This window comes from Aspergillus glaucus, assembly GCF_001890805.1.
Source record: "Aspergillus glaucus CBS 516.65 unplaced genomic scaffold ASPGLscaffold_8, whole genome shotgun sequence".
Taxonomy (NCBI): domain Eukaryota; kingdom Fungi; phylum Ascomycota; class Eurotiomycetes; order Eurotiales; family Aspergillaceae; genus Aspergillus; species Aspergillus glaucus.
In genome coordinates, this window is record NW_019170460.1 from 496,032 (window position 1) to 513,945 (window position 17,914).

The 17,914-nt window shown below is 49.7% G+C and overlaps 6 protein-coding genes and 2 non-coding genes across 8 annotated transcripts; 4 read left to right on the forward strand and 4 right to left on the reverse strand.

The window, feature by feature from the left end:
- Positions 1-48: 48 nt before the first annotated feature.
- On the reverse strand, positions 49-6,844 carry ASPGLDRAFT_124732 (putative SNF2 family helicase; the record flags this gene model as incomplete). The annotated part of the gene is made up of 5 exons (XM_022540503.1): positions 49-352; positions 416-5,353; positions 5,404-6,147; positions 6,204-6,348; positions 6,406-6,844. The coding sequence occupies 5 exons, from the start codon at positions 6,842-6,844 to the stop codon at positions 49-51; spliced, it is 6,570 nt and encodes a 2,189-aa protein (XP_022401806.1).
- Positions 6,845-7,270: 426 nt separating this feature from the next.
- On the reverse strand, positions 7,271-8,182 carry ASPGLDRAFT_24962 (putative polyadenylation factor subunit CstF64; the record flags this gene model as incomplete). Its single annotated transcript, XM_022543433.1, has 2 exons — positions 7,271-8,082; positions 8,131-8,182. 2 exons carry the CDS (start codon positions 8,180-8,182, stop codon positions 7,271-7,273), a joined length of 864 nt encoding a protein of 287 aa, XP_022401807.1.
- Positions 8,183-8,570: 388 nt separating this feature from the next.
- Positions 8,571-9,677, forward strand: ASPGLDRAFT_65892 (prohibitin subunit PHB2; the record flags this gene model as incomplete). The annotated part of the gene is made up of 4 exons (XM_022548956.1): positions 8,571-8,751; positions 8,810-8,878; positions 8,939-9,294; positions 9,354-9,677. 4 exons carry the CDS (start codon positions 8,571-8,573, stop codon positions 9,675-9,677), a joined length of 930 nt encoding a protein of 309 aa, XP_022401808.1.
- On the reverse strand, positions 9,609-11,397 carry rmt2 (protein-arginine N5-methyltransferase). The gene is made up of 2 exons (XM_022541754.1): positions 11,282-11,397; positions 9,609-11,192 (listed from the first exon to the last, which is right to left on the reverse strand). Exon 2 carries the CDS (start codon positions 11,143-11,145, stop codon positions 9,871-9,873), a length of 1,275 nt encoding a protein of 424 aa, XP_022401809.1. The 5' UTR covers positions 11,146-11,192; positions 11,282-11,397; the 3' UTR covers positions 9,609-9,870.
- A 250-nt stretch (positions 11,398-11,647) lies between these two features.
- On the reverse strand, positions 11,648-15,928 carry ASPGLDRAFT_81606 (putative DUF221 domain protein). Its single transcript, XM_022550124.1, has 3 exons — positions 15,469-15,928; positions 12,990-15,397; positions 11,648-12,926 (listed from the first exon to the last, which is right to left on the reverse strand). The coding sequence occupies exons 1-3, from the start codon at positions 15,636-15,638 to the stop codon at positions 11,881-11,883; spliced, it is 3,624 nt and encodes a 1,207-aa protein (XP_022401810.1). The 5' UTR covers positions 15,639-15,928; the 3' UTR covers positions 11,648-11,880.
- A 604-nt stretch (positions 15,929-16,532) lies between these two features.
- Positions 16,533-16,620, forward strand: ASPGLDRAFT_t78. Its single transcript has one exon. It is a non-coding gene; the product is annotated as a tRNA-Gln (tRNA).
- Positions 16,621-16,673: 53 nt separating this feature from the next.
- ASPGLDRAFT_1419217 (uncharacterized protein) lies at positions 16,674-17,312 on the forward strand. The gene has a single exon (XM_022541756.1). The coding sequence runs from the start codon at positions 16,876-16,878 to the stop codon at positions 17,194-17,196; it is 321 nt and encodes a 106-aa protein (XP_022401811.1). The 5' UTR covers positions 16,674-16,875; the 3' UTR covers positions 17,197-17,312.
- A 295-nt stretch (positions 17,313-17,607) lies between these two features.
- ASPGLDRAFT_t79 lies at positions 17,608-17,695 on the forward strand. The gene has a single exon. It is a non-coding gene; the product is annotated as a tRNA-Gln (tRNA).
- Positions 17,696-17,914: the final 219 nt, after the last annotated feature.

Sequence of the window (17,914 nt, forward strand, 5' to 3'; positions counted from 1 at the left end):
GACAACATCAACACACAAAAAAAAAAACAACCCATCACCAGAAATGGCTCAAAACGCATTATCCATGACCAACGAGGGACCCTCACAGCTAATAGCCTCAGACTCCACAGCCTCCTCACGGCTAACCAACACCGGCTTCCCATCCTTCTCAATGAGCACCTTCTCCCGACGCTCCTGGAAGATATTCACGTCAACTGTCAGCTTCGCCAGCAGATGATAGACATGGACGTGTCTGGTCTGGCCGTATCGACGGCAACGTCCGATGGCCTGGGTCATGGATGAGTCATAGTCGTACTGGGTTTGGCCGAGGAGGGGTGAGAGGAAGATAACGTGGTTTGCGCATTGGAGGTTTCTAACTTGTTAGCAACTGCTACGATGAATAGAACCAAGGTAAATAGTATAAAGGGGGGCTCACAATCCAGCCGCCATTTCACCCCCCAGGTTCAATATCAAGACCCGGTTCTCCCCAAAGCTCGTTTTCTGGAACTGCTCGACCTTTTGTGCTGATCTACGATCAGTGGGAGAGATTACCGTGTGTTTGATTTGTGCTAGTTCCAGGGCTTTGGATGCGACTTCCATCAGTTCCGGGAATTGGATGAATAACAGCGCTCGTTCATCCTTGGGAATACCACGGATGATCTCCACCAGCTTATCCAATTTGCTCCCTCCAAATGTCGCACTCTTGTCCTCGTGATCGTGTCCGAGGGTGTTCGCTTTGATGACATTGAACCGCTTTCCTGAGCCACGGCAACCTTCCACGCTACACTCTTCCTTCAAAATAGTGTTCCGGGCACATTCCGCGCAGAGTGCATGTCCACAGGAACCGAGGATGTTTACATCCTCGAGGGTTTTAGGGCCATTCTCACACCCGTCGCATACGGGGATTTCTGTACCGGTTTGTATGAGGCGGACGGTTCGTAGGAAGCGGAGGGCTCTTTCCCGGAGTACCCATTCGACGATTAGGTTGCGGAGTGTGGACGTGACTTCGCGGAGGGTTAGTTCATATTCGTATGTTTGACGCGGTTTTGGAGGGAGGACGGATTGTTCGAGCTTGTCTGGTTTGAGGCTGGTGGTTTTCTTTCGTCCGGTTTTCTGAGCGGAAGAGCTTTTGACACCGTTACCAGCGGCTTTTGTCTTCCTTTTCTTGACTGGCCTTGAAGGTGGAAAGTCTTCATCATCTTCGTCTTCGGTATCGTCGTCTCTGGCGTCCGATTCTGATTGATTATGGGATTCCACGGCTTTTTCAGAACTGCCATCGTCTCGCGACTCAACAAAGAAAACCATCCAATCGTCATGTGTTGACATGAAGACTGCGCTCTTAAGAAGTGGATAGGCCTTTTCTGTGACCTCACTGTCACCGAAGTCGTGCCTTATGAGACTCTCGACAAACTTCTGGAAGGATTCATATTTCAAGTCGCAACTACAATACACCCAGGCAGCCAGCTTAAACTTCATCAGGATATCGTGCGTGAGGGCGCCAAGCTGCTTCTCACGAATAGCAAGAAGTGTGTAACAGGTGACAGCTTCAGGCTTGCCATTATCCCAACGACCCTGCAATGCTAGTGAGGAACATCGCTTAAGCAAGGCTTCTTCGGGACTCGAACTGTTGCCGATAATCTCGTCCAGTCTTTCGATCTGATCATTTCCGAATTGTCCCTGGTTGCGTCGACGAAGTTGGCGGTTCTGAGCCATTAGCTGTTTATACAGTTCGAGGTAAATAGCCCTCTCGGCTGGAGACTGATTGACTAGAACAATTTGCTCCGTGCAAGGTATCTCATCAATTTCAGCAACGTTCTTACGCGCGAAGCGGTCGAGAAAGTTTTGCGCAACTTCATGCCGTCGTCGGTGCCATGCCTCACTATGGGGCGCCTTGAAAGACTGGAAAGCTTCCGCTTCGGATCTATGTTTCCATAGCGTTTTGAGTCGTTTATTCTGGGACTGGTCGTCGTCATCATCATCGATTCCAAGATGGATACCCAGAAATGGAGCAATAGTGTTGACATCGGCAAAGTCGTTCAATGGAGGCGTCCCGGACAGAATCCACTTTGAGTGTGCTTTGAGCGATAATAGAGGAGCAAGTCTTTCTGGGTTGGCGTATGTGAATTCATCGATGACGAGGCGGTTGAACGAAAAAGCGTGCAGCAAGGGTGTTTTGACCGTCTCCCAGTCTTGAGAGTCGTCTTCTTCGGTGATGTTAAACTCCTTACGATCGTTCCATCTGCTTTTGCCGCTTGAGGCGCTGCCCGATGCGTCGTACTTGCGCTTCCTGCCGCGGCCTTTTCTGCAGCAACTGCGGGCATCGATGGGATTGTCTGTCGAAGAGTCTTCATACTCGGTCTCCTGGCCTTCAGAATCGGAATCATCGAGGTCGTCAGTAGGATTAGCATCGACTAATTTTGCATCTCGAAGCTTCAGGTGCCGGTCAACATTGGCCCTAAGTTTGTCAGGATACTCGCCGTCACTGGCGTCAGACTCTTCTTCCGCACTGGATACATCGGCATAGTGCATTTTGGAATCCGTGTCCAACTTCCCTTTATTTGCTTCTGCATACACCTTCCCTCTGAGTCGCCTGGACGGGACATACGTTGAATTTGCCTGCTTTTCCTTTACCTCTTGTCGCTTGGCACGAATGGCCCTCAAGAGGGCATTAGGGCCTTGGTCCATCAAGACCTGAACATGGGACCTGAGCGAAACCTGAGCATCCTGAAACCAATGATCGAAATTGCGTCCCGCTTTTATAGGAACGCGCGGCATGCCAGTGAATTTGTGCATCTTCTGGTAGTAGCCACCGTTATTGAACACAGACCAGGAAACCAAAATGATGTCTGCGTTTCGAACATCCCAGATTGTCTTGCTCGTAAACGAGGCGGCAGATTGGAATACCAAGACGTTATATCTGTTTCCTAGGAACTTCTCGATCTCCGATTTCCATTGCGGTAGCATAATATGAGGGACGACGATGAGCGTTGCATTTGACGGGATCAAGCCTTCAATCGGTGCCTGCACGGTATGATGGGCACTTTGAGATTGAATATCAATGAGTCCAAGAATAATAGCGGTCTTGCCATATCCAACATCATCCGCAAGAACGCCTCCGCGGACAACTTTTTGCGTGGTGGCCCTGGCTTCTGCGCGCCACATCATCAACGGCAGAAAAGCCTCCTCGGTTTCCTCTTCCTCGAACGGTGCAACATCATCGTCTTCTTGACCTACCATCCACGACAACGACCGCAACTGTTCCGGTCGCAGTTCCAAACGAAGTCCAGGCGGCTGCAGTGCCTGCAGATCGCGCTTGTTACTGCTCAATTGAAACTTCGGAGATACCAAATTCCTCGCATCATAAGCATTTGGAACCAATCGCCAAAATAACGATACCACGTTATCAATCTTCGACCCAACTAACTTGTCACAAGCCTGATGCAAAAGGGTCTGGATATTAAGAGTAACCCGCAGGTGTCCAAGATCATCCTCATCAACACGCCGGAAGACCAGAAATGGGGAGGGTTTTGCTTTAATCTGTCGCTCGTAGAGAGCTGCGTCGTGTGGGTCTTCGTATGCTTTGATCCAACCTTTTCTGTTCCGGCCCCATAGGGTTCGGGGTTTTGGTGGGACGCAGATTGTGCACATGGGATTGTCCGGATGATTGAGTTGGTTATTGTGGTTGGTGACCTCAGTCCATTGCTGGAAGTCGGAAAATCCGGCAGTTCTCTGCACTAGCCAAGAAAGGTCCTTTAACATGTCTGAAGAATCAATGGGATTGATGATTTCCCAGGAACCTTTCGGTGTTGGTGAGTCGATGATTGTTGCTGGGGCTGTGAAGGACAGCAACGTGACATTCGCTTCGCGGCATTCAACGCTTCCAGTGGAGATTTCTGCACCAGTTTGTAACTTGGCGCAAGTTATCGGAGCATCAGAATCGTACGGCGTCAAACGAGCCGCCTGGGCCTTGGTCCACTCTCGATGATACACATTAACATGCTCCGGTTCAGCGGTTGCTCTGGAGGAGCGCCATGTATGCGAAACCTCGGCGACAGTCAACCGTGGCGCATATCCAGGAATACGATGATGCTCCAACGAAAAAACAAAAGAATCATTCTCAGCCTCGTTGATCTTGTGGGGGTCCAAAAACAGATACACTGCAGGAGTGCCAGGAATAACAGCCTTCTTATGCAACGAGGCATTTGCCGTCCCGCATTCTGGTAAGAGCTCGTAAGTTCCGCGGATGTCTACTTCTAAATCCTCCACACTCTCATCCGGTGCTTGGACGGTGATCTGGTTCCAAACTTCGGATTCAATCAACCGCTTCATCTGTAGTCCGCATCTCGCTTCATATGACATGACTCGAGCACCAGTACCAGAAAAAGCCATTATACACCTGGAACTGATTGGCGCACATATTTCCCATTCTCCGTCGAGAAGGGACCCAGAAACGGGGGTCATTCGCGCAATGGGCTTGGAAAGTATCTCACGGTTCAAGCACAGAGCCGGTTCCAACTCTGACGGCTTCGCAAAAAATAACCAATGAATGTTCGTCGAACTAATGACAAGATTCAAAATGGAATGTCTTCCCTGGTAAGAAACAGTCCAATATTCACTCCGCTTGATGTCCAAAAATCGGAGCTCATCGCCAATTGCTCGTGAAACTGCTTCCAAGAAATCATTCCAGGCAACAGGTGGGCAACCTAGGGAGTTTGTGCTTAGAGAATTATAATCATCGGGAGATATACCGGAGAGAACTAGTCGGGTCGGTAGGATGTTCTTGAGATGACTGACAAAGTCCAGTGGTTGGCTGCGAGCTATGCTGGACCAGCGTTCATAGGCGTGTGTTGGGTTGCCGGCGCAGTCGGAGCAGGCTGTGTGGTCGCATAGAGTGCACCTCAGGATACTTTGTCGTGTTGCTGTTTGTCGTTCGCATGTGCAGTATCTTGCGCTGCGTGCGGCTTGTGCTTGGAGGTCTGTGGTGTCTATGCTGAAGACATGGCCTAGTGGCACGCCACTCGAAACCAAAGGGTAATCATCTCGTGGGGCGATCTGCTTGTGCTTCGATTGGGTCTTCTTCGGAACAGACTCGTTAAGAACTTTGTGTCCAACAATCAACGCCGAGAGAACCGCAGCGCCGACAACAGTTGAACTCATGGCGTTTCCTGCGAGGTCTTGCAGTTCGCGGTGTCTTTCTCTGGTGAGTAGCAGTCTGTCCAACGGGAGGCCCTGGAGGGCGAGTGCTTCAAGACCGCAGAGCGGACCGGCTCGGGTGGTTATGTATGGGATGCCGCAGGGCGTGATGCAGCCCACGAGTCCGTATGCGCGGGTATCGGTTTCTCGGTCGAGGCCTTGGGATAGATCGATGCATCTCCTGTATTACGTTAATCTCGTTCTTCTCAACAAGGCAAAGCGGGTGCTAACTCTTTATAATTCATATCATATCCATTCTCCCCAAGCTTCCGCAAAAAGTTCGCATCAATGGTATCCCAAACCCTCTCTGGCAACGACCTCACATACGTCTGCCATGCGAAATCCGGCATCTGACAAGTCCCATCCTCCTGAGACCTACTAATCGGCCGTCTATGCCCCAAGTTCTGCTCCAGACGATATCCCTGATGGCGGATTTGGTATCTCGCCCAGTTAACAGCCGTCTTGGCAGAAGACGAGGTGATATACGCTGCCATGTCCTTTTCGATCTGCTCGAGTCGTCGATCATCGCTGTCCATGAGGAACATTCCGGCTGGGGAACTGGCGGGGCGTTTGAAGCCTGTGAACAGGGCGATCCATTGCTCCATTTCGGTTTCTGGGATGTCTCGCTCTTCCAAGAGGTTGCGGTCAATGCAGAACATGTACCCCCGTTCACGGGTTTGAGGGAGGTAATAAGCCTTTGTGTCGACGGCCATATGCACGGCGAAATATCCAATCTCGTTCCAATTCTCTTTGATCTCGTCCCAAGGCGCATTCTTGACATTCTCCAAAATCACGATCCGTGGTCTGTATGTAGTCGCATACCGGACAATTCCCCAAAACGTTCCGCCAGACTCACCCTTTTCGTCTAGGGTTTTGCGGTTGTTGTTTAGGCCCGAGAAGTCGACGCAGGAAAAGCCGGCGATTAGGATGTCGGGGTTCTTGGGGATTTTCTCGAGGGAGCCGTATGCAGTTTGTCTGCATCATGCGTTAGCAATAATTCAGGTTATTTAGGGTTTGAAAGGACTACTCACGCCACTCTATCCTTCAACTCAGCAACATCACGAAACAAATACCGAGGATGAAAATTCCGCTCAATATACGCCTGCTTAAACGGCACAATCTCAGCGCTAAACAGATGCTTAAAATCAAAACATTTTCCAAAATCCTCCCTCAAATCTAAACCGTCAGCATACCACATTCATTCTCCTTCATATTCAGAGAAAGAGATCTTACTCCTCTGCACCATCTCTAACGCCAACAACGGACTCTCTGTCCCTGAACAAACAGTCACAACCCTCAACGCCCTACCCCCCAAATGCCCCACCACATCCCCAAACCCCAGCTCCATCGCCCGCCTTGTCATGTCCTGGTATATATCGCTTAACCGGTGCATGGGCGGGAGACCTCGAGCTAGTAGCGTGCGCGGGGACTTTTTGCCGGCGTAGGGGAGGGAGCGGGAGACTTCGGGGATGTCGCGGGGGAGGCCGTGGGTTGTGGGGTCTGGGGGTGGGGGGGTTGGGATTTCGAGGATGTTGAGGTGGTTGGGTTTGGTTGTTGGTGGTGGGGATGGTGTTGTTGTTGTCGTGGTGGTTTTGGAAGAGGGCTTTCGACGCGTTAAGCGGCGTGGGCGTGGAGCGATGGTGGGTTTCTTTTTTCGTTGTTGAGGGGGCATGATGGTTCTCAGGGATGAAGTATAGTCCAATGGATTCCAAGATAAAGGATGGTTCTTTGTAGAGGTGAGAGAGGGTGCTGGTAGGGTATGGAGGATCACGTGTGGAAGAGGATGAAGAGAGAGAAAACAAAGGGGAAATGTTTAGAAGGGTTAAGGCCATTCATGCAGTTGATCAGTGAATGTCTTTGTTTGCCAGGGAACAACATGTTTGCATTCACTTCTACTGGTACTCAGGTCTACTAATTTAGTGGTGACTATTATGAATGAATTGACAGTCTCAAGTATACTACATTCGCTGTTCAATGAATCAATCCTGAAAATCAACCCCTGACGCCATTTCATTACTTGATTTCGAGTGCCCTTGAAAAACGAAAACCAAAAACCACTAGGTCGAGTGAAAAATAGAAAACAAAGAAAATGCAACCGCTACCTCATCGCACCCTGCATCAATTGCTGTCGTAGAAGCATAATCTGGCTCCGCTCCATAGGAGGAAGCGCATCAATAGCTGACTGCGGCATTGTGAGCACTTGCTGCAAGAGCTCCTCTTGCCCTGGCATGGCAGCAGGCTGCGGCGTCGCCTGAGGAACGAAAGGCTGGTTGACAATCGGGGGCGTAGGAACCGCATTGAAGGGCTGGAATGCTTGCGCAGGTGGGGGAGCGGCTGCGGCTGGCTGCGCGGCTTGTTCGACGACCGTGCCCAGAGTACCGTAGTCGACGAGGTTCATGAGTAGGAGGGCCTGGAAAATAGCGTATGCAAGCTGGGGAGCCTGGCGCAACAGTTCCGTGGCTCGTGCCGGGTCAGCCAGGACCAGTGATTTCATTTGCGCGAGCACGTCAAGAAGTTGATTAGGAGGAAGGGAGGAGAGCGTCTGCGAGATGGCGTTGGGGCAGTCCAAATGCGGCGGCAGCTCCACGCCCGGCGGCAACGGTGGCAGAGGCGCGGATCCCTGGGGAGCGCCGCCCATCTGTATATCTTGTACTGGTAATTGTGACGGTTGCGAGTAGTCCTCTGGCACGGAATCCTTCTCGTTGTTGTGCGGCCAGTCCACCCTGATCTTGCGGCCCATGATCTCGTAGTCGTTCAAGTTGCGGACTGCTGATGCGGCTGCGTCTGCGTCTGCGAAGTCTGCGAATCCATAGCCCTTGGGTTTTCCGGTTTCGGGGTTCATCATAAGGCGGAATTTCGTGACGGTGCCGGCGGAACTGAGGATGTCTTTGACCTGTTCCTCGGTGAGGTCTGGAATTGTTAGTGGCTGTACCATAGGCTTTACAAGGTGACACATACTGTATGGGATATTCCCAAGGAATACACTCTTTCCGCCTCTTTCTGGAGCCATTTTGCTATGTAGTTGTGCTCAATAGAGCTCTTCTGACAATGAGAACAGTGGATTAACGGCGGCAGTGAGTTGATCAGAGCAACACAAATAGGCGATGTTCAAGTATAAATGAGTCGCTGTATGCAATGCAATCCGTAAACACTCGCAACCCAAAATCCCCGAAGAATCCGGTAAAAGTAAGTCGTTCGTTGTCGAGATTAAAATGCGTCGCGCCGCTGCAAAGGTGAAGCCGGTATTGCCCCATCGCAGTAGGCGGTGGTTAATAATTCAATCGGCAGTATAGCAAGGCGGTGGATAACACTCCGAACCTCAACGTCCTTTTTACAACGGCGGCCGTCATTCCGATTGCGGTACGTCCTTTCTCATATTCAACCACAACATCGCCAGCATGACTCAAAATCCCAGAGAACAGTGGGAGCGGCTTCAGCTCATTCTCAAACAACGTGGAGCCCGCGGAGGATTCGGTTTCGGCGGTTTCCCTAGCGGCGGGGGTCGCGGAGGATTGGGACTGGCGGCAGCTATTCTGGTCGGTGGTGGATTCTGGGTTCTGTCGAATTCGCTTTTCAACGGTGAGATACCTGTTGATGTGGTACTACTATGTATGAATTGGTTGCTAATTCTGTCTAGTTGACGGTGGTCACCGCGCGATCAAGTACTCGAGGGTAAGTGGTGTGAAGAAGGATATCTACAGTGAAGGTATGGACAATCTATCGAAACAATGCGTTTTTGCACGGCTCTGACGAGTGTCTCCTCTAGGCACGCATCTTCGTATCCCATGGTTCGAAACGCCCATCATCTACGATGTCCGTGCAAAGCCGCGCAACATTGCCTCTCTTACCGGTACCAAGGACCTTCAAATGGTCAACATCACCTGCCGTGTCCTGTCGAAACCGCGAGTGGACGCCCTTCCGCAGATCTACCGGACCCTCGGATCCGACTTTGACGAGCGAGTTCTGCCATCGATTGTCAACGAAGTGTTGAAGAGCGTTGTCGCCCAGTTCAACGCCAGTCAATTGATCACACAGCGTGAGAATGTCGCAAGATTAGTCCGGGATAACCTCGCCCGCCGAGCTGCTCGTTTCAACATTGCCCTGGATGATGTTTCTTTGACTGTATGACCTATCCATTGTTTCAGTTACAATGTTGCGAATGGATTACTAATACGCTATAGCACCTTACATTCTCTCCCGAATTCACTGCTGCCGTCGAATCGAAGCAGGTCGCCCAGCAAGAGGCTCAGCAGGCTGCTTTCTTGGTCGACAAGGCTCGTCAAGAGAAGCAGGCCTTCATTGTCCGCGCTCAGGGTGAGGCCCGTTCGGCAGAACTTATCGGAGACGCTATCAAGAAGAACAGGAGTTACATCGAGCTGCGGAAGATCGAGAACGCCCGGAACATTGCCCGTATCTTGCAGGACAACGGCGGCCGCAACAAGCTCTACCTTGACACCCAGGGTCTGGGCTTGAACGTCAATGCGGGAGCGGAGGATACGAAATAAGTTGAATTTGAAGCGTAAACGAGCAAGAAAAAAAATGTGATGTTATTTTGTTTATGATCCGGCAATCCTCGTTCTTACCGGCGCTTAATGTCGCCCTGGGGTGGGCGAACACAGTGAAATATGGTCTTTGTATAAATAGTTATCTGAAGCATCATGGCAACTGCTTTCTCTTCTCTAGTTTGTGCTCTAATATCTACCCCATAAACTTGCACAACGGCAGACGATAGTTGTCCACCACCCAATACGCCCTCTTCACACCACTCCACTCGCCCTCCAGCTTTGGCACCGGAATTTCCTCCCACTCAACATCATACCCAGCCTCAAACAAATCCATCTCAACCACCTTCTGATAAACATCATAACTAATCTGCCTATCGGCCCCCATCCCATTAAAGAACCCCCACCGACCCCCCTCCTCCAAAATCCCAATAACCTGCTCACTGAAAAACTCCTTGAAATCCGCATACGACTCCGCAAACGTATCATAGTAAATCGCATCAAACGTCACTCCCTCCTGCGCCAGCGCCGGCAGCACCTCACTCCACTTACCCTCGTGGATCGTAACGCCGGGCTTTTCATGCCACCCCTTGCGCTTCATCTCTGCGAGGACGTCGGGGTGTGCTTCGATGATGTGGTGCGACGAGGGCGACTGTTCTTGGAAGAAGGTGTCGATGATGCCCATGCCGTGGCCGATGTTGAGGACGCGGAGGTTCGGGGTGGGGAGGAGGTTTTTGGCGCTTCGAGACATGATGTCTGATTCCCAGGCCATCATTACGCCGTTTTGGGAGGCGTCGAGGAGGCGGTCGTTTTGGAAGGTTAGGTTGCTGTTGAGGTAGTTGGTGTTTGTGACTTCTGCGTCTGCGGCTGCTTCTGGTGTGGTTTCTGTGGCTGCGGTGATTGCTTCGACGAGTTGGGGGATTTCTTCTTCTGTCACCATTTCCTCCTTAGTCTCCTCTTCTTGCTGCCCTGGCTGCTCCTCGTTGTCCTCCTCCTCCTCATCATCATCATCGTCATCATCCTCCTCCTCAATCAACGCCTCATACCCATCCAACCGATTCAACAACAACTCCGCGCGCACCCCCGCATCAACAAGCGTCGCATAAATCTCCCCCAACCGAAGCCTTCTCGCAAGACACCCAGGCGTCTCATCATTCAAATCCAAATCATTCCAAATAGCACCCTCCTGCAACAAAAACCGCACCATCTCCAGACTCGCCTGCTTTACTTTCTCCTGCTCATCCCTATTCGCACCATTGGATTGTTCAGATTCCTCGTCAGGTTCGCACGCAGCAATAGCAGCATGCAACGGCGTAAATCCCGTCTCTGGGTCCTTGACGTTGGCGGGGTTGCCGGTTTGCGCGTTGTCGCGGATTAGGAGGCGGAGTTTGGGGATGTCGTGTTGGGAGGCGACAAGGAGGGTTTGTTGGATGTCGAGGTCGACATTTACATCGATGGTTGGGTCGGTCATTTTTTTTTTTTTTTTTTTTTAAAAAAAAAAAAATCTGTACAAGTACTCTGTAGGGATTGTTAGTGGAGGGTCGGGTTTGGTATATTTGGGGTTGCGATTGCGATGCGATAGCGATGAAAAGAGTGTGGTGATTTACCAGCGATGTTTATTTAAGGCTGTCTATAAAGAATAATTCAGACAGACTGTAGGTCAGATTCCTCTGAATATGTGGAATTGGAGTCCTGTTGCTCACAGAAGAGGTGATGGTTGAGTATTCCACTTTTTTTTTTTTTTTTTTTTTTGACTTCCCCGCAGAACCGCTTATCGATACGGCGCATACTACAACCCATGTATGGACTACGGACTCTGTTATGGATTGATTTTAGATATTCAAGATAAAGATACTGGCTATGGTGAGGCTGCTACATACATCTACTTCCACAATTTCACATGTAATTACTGAATAAACCTACATCGCTACATTGCCAGGGCTCACGATATATATCATCAGCATGACTGACTACGGAGTAGTGCCAGAGTCAAATTTCTTCAAGTAACCCCATTAAAGGAGATGAGTACAAGCTATTATGTATGCTATCAAGTCTATATATACAGTCCCAGTAAAGCGATCCTGCAAAAATCCCAAATCAAAACGCCACTTATGCTCTCAAAACTCTCAAAAACCGCTAATGCTTTCAACAAGATTTAATGCAACATCATCACCTCATGCGATGCGAAGAAAAACCCCAACCCAATTTACAGCTGAATAAGATCAACCTCTGAAAAGTCCGGCGGACTGCGGGTAAATATCGTCCGGCATTTACCATCCAACGCCTGGTATTCGTTACTGATCCAGATGTGTTTGCTGAAGCGCTGCGTGCGGTAGATCTCGTCGTCACTGACGCCTAGGTCGTCTCGCGGGATCCAGATCACGGGGCGCTTGGCGCGGAGTGCATCGTGTTGGAAGGCTCGCTGTGTGAGTTGGTCGCGTTCGTCGGGAGTGAGATCCTCCAGTTCATCTTGGATTCCGGCAAAGAGGGCTTGTGCTTGGCGTTTGTGGTGCGCGAGGGGACCTTGGTTTTCTATATCCTCGGCCATGTTCTCGCGCATTCGCTGGACGCTTGGCAAGGAAGTGGTCGAGTGGGTTCCGAAATACTTGGAACGCTGCCCAGATGACCGGTCTGCCCAGGATGCTTTTCTAGGTCCCAGTGGAGGAGGCGCCAGCTTGCCTCCAGGTTGCGATGATCCCGGCCGTTCTGCACCACTCCCGATATTCTTCAGTTCAATGTGGTTCTCTTCAGTTTCCTCGCCCTCGTGTCGATGCTCCAGTTTCGCTGCAGTTTCTCTCCTCTCTTTCTCCTCCTCTTCTTCCTCATCCTCGTCGTCTGAATCATCCAAGCCCAATCGAGCACGCTGAGCGCGACTGAACTCTTCGTCCCGTTCAACTGCTTCATCTTCCAAGGTAATGGGCAGATACCGAATCAAAGGACTGAAAGCCTCGTTCAGCAAGAATTGATATCCAACCGTAAGAATCATAACCACAATCATGCAAATAGCCTGTCCTTCACAGGCAACCGTGCCGTCGACGTCACGGACCAGGAAGAACAATCCAATGAGACTGAGTTCCATCACGTAGAGACCCGTAAACAGCTGGTTGATGGCTTTGGGAAAGAGTAGGCCACCGGTGTCGAAGCGGAACTTCGTGACATACAGCGTGTTGTACCGGTAGACGAACCAGAAAAGGCCAAACGTAATCACGTTGAAGACTAAGATCAAAGGAGCGATTACACAATAAATCAAACCTGTTCATCATAATAGTTAGCGATCGCTGAAACCTGCTCAATTCTATAGGGAAATAAACATACCAATCGATGCAAGCGTTGTATACACAGGGAAGAAGGTTCCCCATTGCATCTGGTTCAGGTTCGTCGTTCGTGCCCATTTCGTCCTAGCAGTCGTGTCCAGTATCGGCGCGAGAATGAACCAGCTCACCAAACCAAAGATTTGGACTAGCGCTCCTGCACTCACTGACAAAGCCTGCAGAATCATGTAAGAGAAGAAGTAGTTGCTCGACGAGGGAATGTTCTGCGCAAGCAACTCTGGCCAACTGGTAACATCCGTGACGTGGTTGATAATCGTCGAGAAACTCGAAGAGATGGCGACAACCAGGAACAGCTGCACAAATAGGAAGGCAAAGAAGTAGTTCTGCACGGTAAGCTCGACGGCCATACCTGTGTGTAGCCCTTGCGTTCTCGAGAGGAAGCGCAGAATAAGAGGCAGGACGGCCATCAGGATGGCCAAAAACAGTGGAGGCAGAATACCCTGGATGGCGGAAATAAACCAACCTGGCATCGTGCTGATCCACTCAAGCCAAGGGAACGTCTCTTCCAGGTACGTCAACTGAGACAACAGACCTGTGAAAGCCACGGGGAGAGCCCATCCAACTACCATGCCACATACCAGAGCAAGGATACCAAACGTCCGCAGGTACCGTTCCCACCATTTGATGGACATGTTGTCCCAAATCACATCGTCGGGGGAAATCTCAACGGTACGAGGAGCCATCTGCTTCGGAACGTGGTGACTGACTGCCTGACATGCCATGTGCGCGGCGACCTGGTGGTTGAACTGGATAAATGCAGAATTCATCAGGGGAAACTTTTCAGGATGCTGTTGGTCGATTTCGATCTCCAAATTCAACCGAGCCACTTCTTTACGGCAATAGTCGATGGTATCAACTTTCTTCCCAATGAGCCAAAGGGAGGGCATCCAACTCCAGCCGAAAATGGGTAAGCGCATCGTCTCGCGATCCTTTTGCCTGATGTACTTTTTCCACACGGACTCTCCAAAGTCTTCGTTGTCAAAATCCTCGTTGTACGCAAGCGGGTACTCTTGGCCTTCTTCGGTATCACCTTCTTTATGGGCACTCCCCTTTTTGCCTTTGGCTTTCTCATCATTGCGTGTACTAGCTCCGTCTGAGCGTAAACTTTCCGCATTGCCAATGGGAGACTCGGGGCCTGTCAAGGGATACTCATCAGGATCCGTCTTGTTGCTCACTTTCGAGTTACCAGATCCCCGACTTCTCCAAAAAGGCCTTTTCGGTTTGGGATCAGGCTCAGTAGTGACTGTAGCGTTCGAATCTTCACCTCCCGTTTCGTTGGTGTGAGCTCTGTCAACATCTGATTCTTCATGATGATCCTCGTGGCTTGCACGGGAATGATCGTCTGCGCTGACTTGGGCAGGGCCGTCTTCATTGTCCTCCGGAACGGGGTCGACGGTTTGAGTGAATGATCTGTTTGCCGCGGGCTCGGCCTTTCTGAAGCTACCGACTACTGATTTCCCCAGCTTACCGACACCGTGTCCGACCGCCTCTGCCGCGTACATCGCGGGATCCAATGGATTGTAGCGTTTCCGTTCCCCAGAAGCCGGGCGGTGTAAGACTTGGTTCAAAGTGTGCGCTTGATGCGGGTTACCGGAGCTGATTCCAGCACCCATTGCGAACTGAGATGCATGGTTATTGGTAGCTGCCTTTTCCTCGTTGCCCACAGCTTTGGCATTTTTCCCTGCCTTTTTCGCCTCTATTTTGGTCCGCTTGAGTTGTGCTTTTTTGCAGTTGATAACCAAGTTCGTCTCGGCAGTCTCTAGCTTCAGGGCCAGTGCATCCCGTTCTTTGACTTTCTCGTTGAGGTCGTCGAAGTTCCGGTTAATCCAAACATTGCGAATACCGCCGGGAAAAACATCATATAGTCCATCTAACGCCTCCACGCTGAGCCAACGTTCCGGAATGGCGGTCACCAGGACGGTTGTTGCGGATGCTCGTAGGCGATGTTGAGGGGAGGTCATGTAGGCCTGTCGGAGACGGATATAGCCCCTGAGTTCATCATAAAACACAGCACAGACATATAAAACCACAATAACCGCCATCACCAAATGTCCCCAATATCGGTGCACATGTTCCGGAGCGACATTTCCCCACGCCAACTGATCCATACCAGTGACGTTCCAGTGGCCGCCCGCCGTCCCATTCTTGAAATTCTGATCTTTACCATTCGCCTTATTCAACGGGAGAAGTACCGGCAATATCAGGATCGCCAGAGGAACGAAGATCTTCAGAAGCATGCGCAGGTATCGCAAGAAGAAGTAAGCATCCAGCCCACATTTCTGGATGAATTCGGTGCTCGAGGTGCGGAAAACGGGAACGGTCCAGCGGAACAGACCCGGTGGCGATGGTTCGGTACGTTCTCTGTCGGGAACGAGATATGTTCGAGGTTGACTATGGAGTAATTAGGGTTTTGTCAGCCATGGTTCTATAGGTTCCCCAAAAATCATTGGCCCATCACTCACTAAATACGGGTCAGCTTCCCCTTGAGAAGCAAGAAGAGTAGGAATTCGACTGCGAAAACGACGATGGCGGTGGCCAACGAAGCCAAAAAGGTCGAAATCCCAACACCCTCGTTTTTCTGACCGGTGCCGCCAGCATGCTCCAGGGCCGTTCCCAAATCGGGGGCAACCATCTTGGCTTACCACGGCCGTTCAAGAGTTGTAAGGAATGAGAGGAAAGGGTGATATAAAGTCGCTGAATGCAAGGCACTATGCAGTAATTCAATAAGGAGAGAGAAGAAAGGTATTATAAAGTATTAAGAAGGCGAAAGAGCCGAACAACACATGTCACGGGGGTCCCAGACCAGCCAGAACAGCACCCACGAATTAAAAGGAGACAATCGTCATATAGAGAACCGCATCCCTGGTCCATTCACTGCATGAAAGAGGCTGCGTTGAACAACGGGAGCACTGTGAGTGACAATAGAGCACATAGAAAGAGAGTTTAAAAAAAAAGTGAGGGAGGAGGGTTCGAAAGATAATAAGAGTCAAGCCATGACAAGCACGTCGCGCCGGCCTTACCGAATTGGGAATAGCGGAGTGGAAAATTCGAGGCGCCCAACGAACAGGGAACTGAGTGTTGTATTGGGATTACACAATACGTCCGATCCAGGGGCTACAATAGGTGAAATATATTGAATCCTGTAAGATATATGGTAACAGTGCCTGAAGATAGGAAAAATACACTGTACGGTCGATCGATGACATCAGGGCGCCTGGTGAAACATGTAACTGTTACTGTCTCTGGCGGATACAAGTATGGTATTGGTCTTTGTATTGGCGCCTAAATGTATTAATTGATCTGTTAACTATCCACCGTTACTCTGTAAAAAGCGGCATGAAAGAGGAACATACAAGTACATACATAGTAGTAAAAGATACGAGTACGATATGTGGCGTTGTCGTTTCAGGAGTTCTTCAGGGCATTCATGGATGCCTGCTGGCCTTCCCCACATGCCGATCAAATATGCGTGTGGCTAGTATATATCCCTCTTATAATTTAATATGCGACCTTTGTGGCGAACCTCGCTCTTGTGGTGTAGAGGTTAGCATCTGGGATTTTGATACGTTTATCAAGATCTTCCCGTGACCCCGGTTCGAATCCGGGCAGGAGCTCATTTTTTGCTTTTTTTTTTTTTTTTTTTTTTTTTTTTTTTCCTTTTCTTTTCTTTTCTCTTCTTTTCAATCTGCAGGTCATATGTTATTTTTTATTTTTATTTTTATTTTTATTTTGGTTCTTTCTTGTGGTCAACCATCTCGAATATTATGCTGCATGGTACGTGAAACAAATAGCAGTGTGGTAGTGTACCATGGTTGTCTGGCGTTGCTACACGGGACTTCGTATAAAGAAAGAAAATAATAAAGGAGAGAATGAGCCGGGAAGGAAAACAAAGTAGATATATTTGGTCTGATCTCAAAGGAATAGTCCGTTCAGACGGTCAAAGAGCCCTATCGTCTTTGGGTGTCTATTTCCAGGTCTTCGCTGGTGTTCTAGTCGGAGCGCTAGTTTTCAGGGCTGGTACTAATCTTTACTACATATCCACTACGGAGCAGTATCCTGGTCTTAAAGGAAAGAAAGAGGGGAAAGGTCTCGCCAATAGATGCCACTATGTGTTGCTCCTTTTTTGGGTGGCAAATACGGAACAGGCTGGTAGCCCAGTCCTGGTCCAAACGATGATATATTCGTGTTGACTTGCGCCATTTCGCTGTGATCTTGAACCAATGAGCCAACCTGTAAATATACCTTCACCCACATTCCAGCCATGCAGGTTTAAACCACACCATTTTAACTTACGATACACGGAGAGCGGTATCCTAGGATATCATGGCTGCCTCTCGGCAGGGTTACATGGAGGAACCCAGACATGCGACGAGATCACAATGGCTGCAGATAAGACCGATGTACATACTAAGCTTGAGATGGTAATCAGTCGTAATGGGTGATAGCAAAGATATACAGCTTATGTTGCATCGCATTTATTTTATTCGTTAGCTGATTACCTTGGACGAATACCTCGACCAAATGTGAAAGTAAATCCCGAAGACATTCTATTGTGGCCGTATCAGTCATGAATCGCTATTGGGCTAAATGAAGAACAAGTTGCTTCTATGGTGTAGAGGTTAGCATCTGGGATTTTGATAATTATATTAAAATCTTCCCGAGACCCCGGTTCGAACCCGGGTAGGAGCTGTTCTTTTTTTGACTCGATTTTTTATTTTGATTTATTTTTAATTTTCTTTTCCTTCTCCTTTCCATTGCATCATCTTTTGTGATTCACCAAATCAAATTCTCTGCTGTCTGAATATCAAACGTAAATTTGGCGTGGCGACCACTAAGAATGGCCTACACTAATCCGTATAGGGAAATATTGACTTCAAACGCGCTACCCGAAAATGGCAATCAATTAAC

Excerpts from the sequence above, each read along its gene's own strand:
- ASPGLDRAFT_1419217 (XM_022541756.1), top strand. The coding sequence starts at position 16,876 with ATGAGCCGGGAAGGAAAACAAAGTAGATATATTTGGTCTGATCTCAAA.
- rmt2 (XM_022541754.1), bottom strand. The coding sequence starts at position 11,145 with ATGACCGACCCAACCATCGATGTAAATGTCGACCTCGACATCCAACAA.
- ASPGLDRAFT_81606 (XM_022550124.1), bottom strand. The coding sequence starts at position 15,638 with ATGGTTGCCCCCGATTTGGGAACGGCCCTGGAGCATGCTGGCGGCACC. Across the intron at positions 15,398-15,468 it reads GGGAAGCTGACCCGTATTTA|TCAACCTCGAACATATCTCG; the intron begins GTGAGTGATGGG and ends ATTACTCCATAG. Across the intron at positions 12,927-12,989 it reads TACAACGCTTGCATCGATTG|GTTTGATTTATTGTGTAATC; the intron begins GTATGTTTATTT and ends TATGATGAACAG.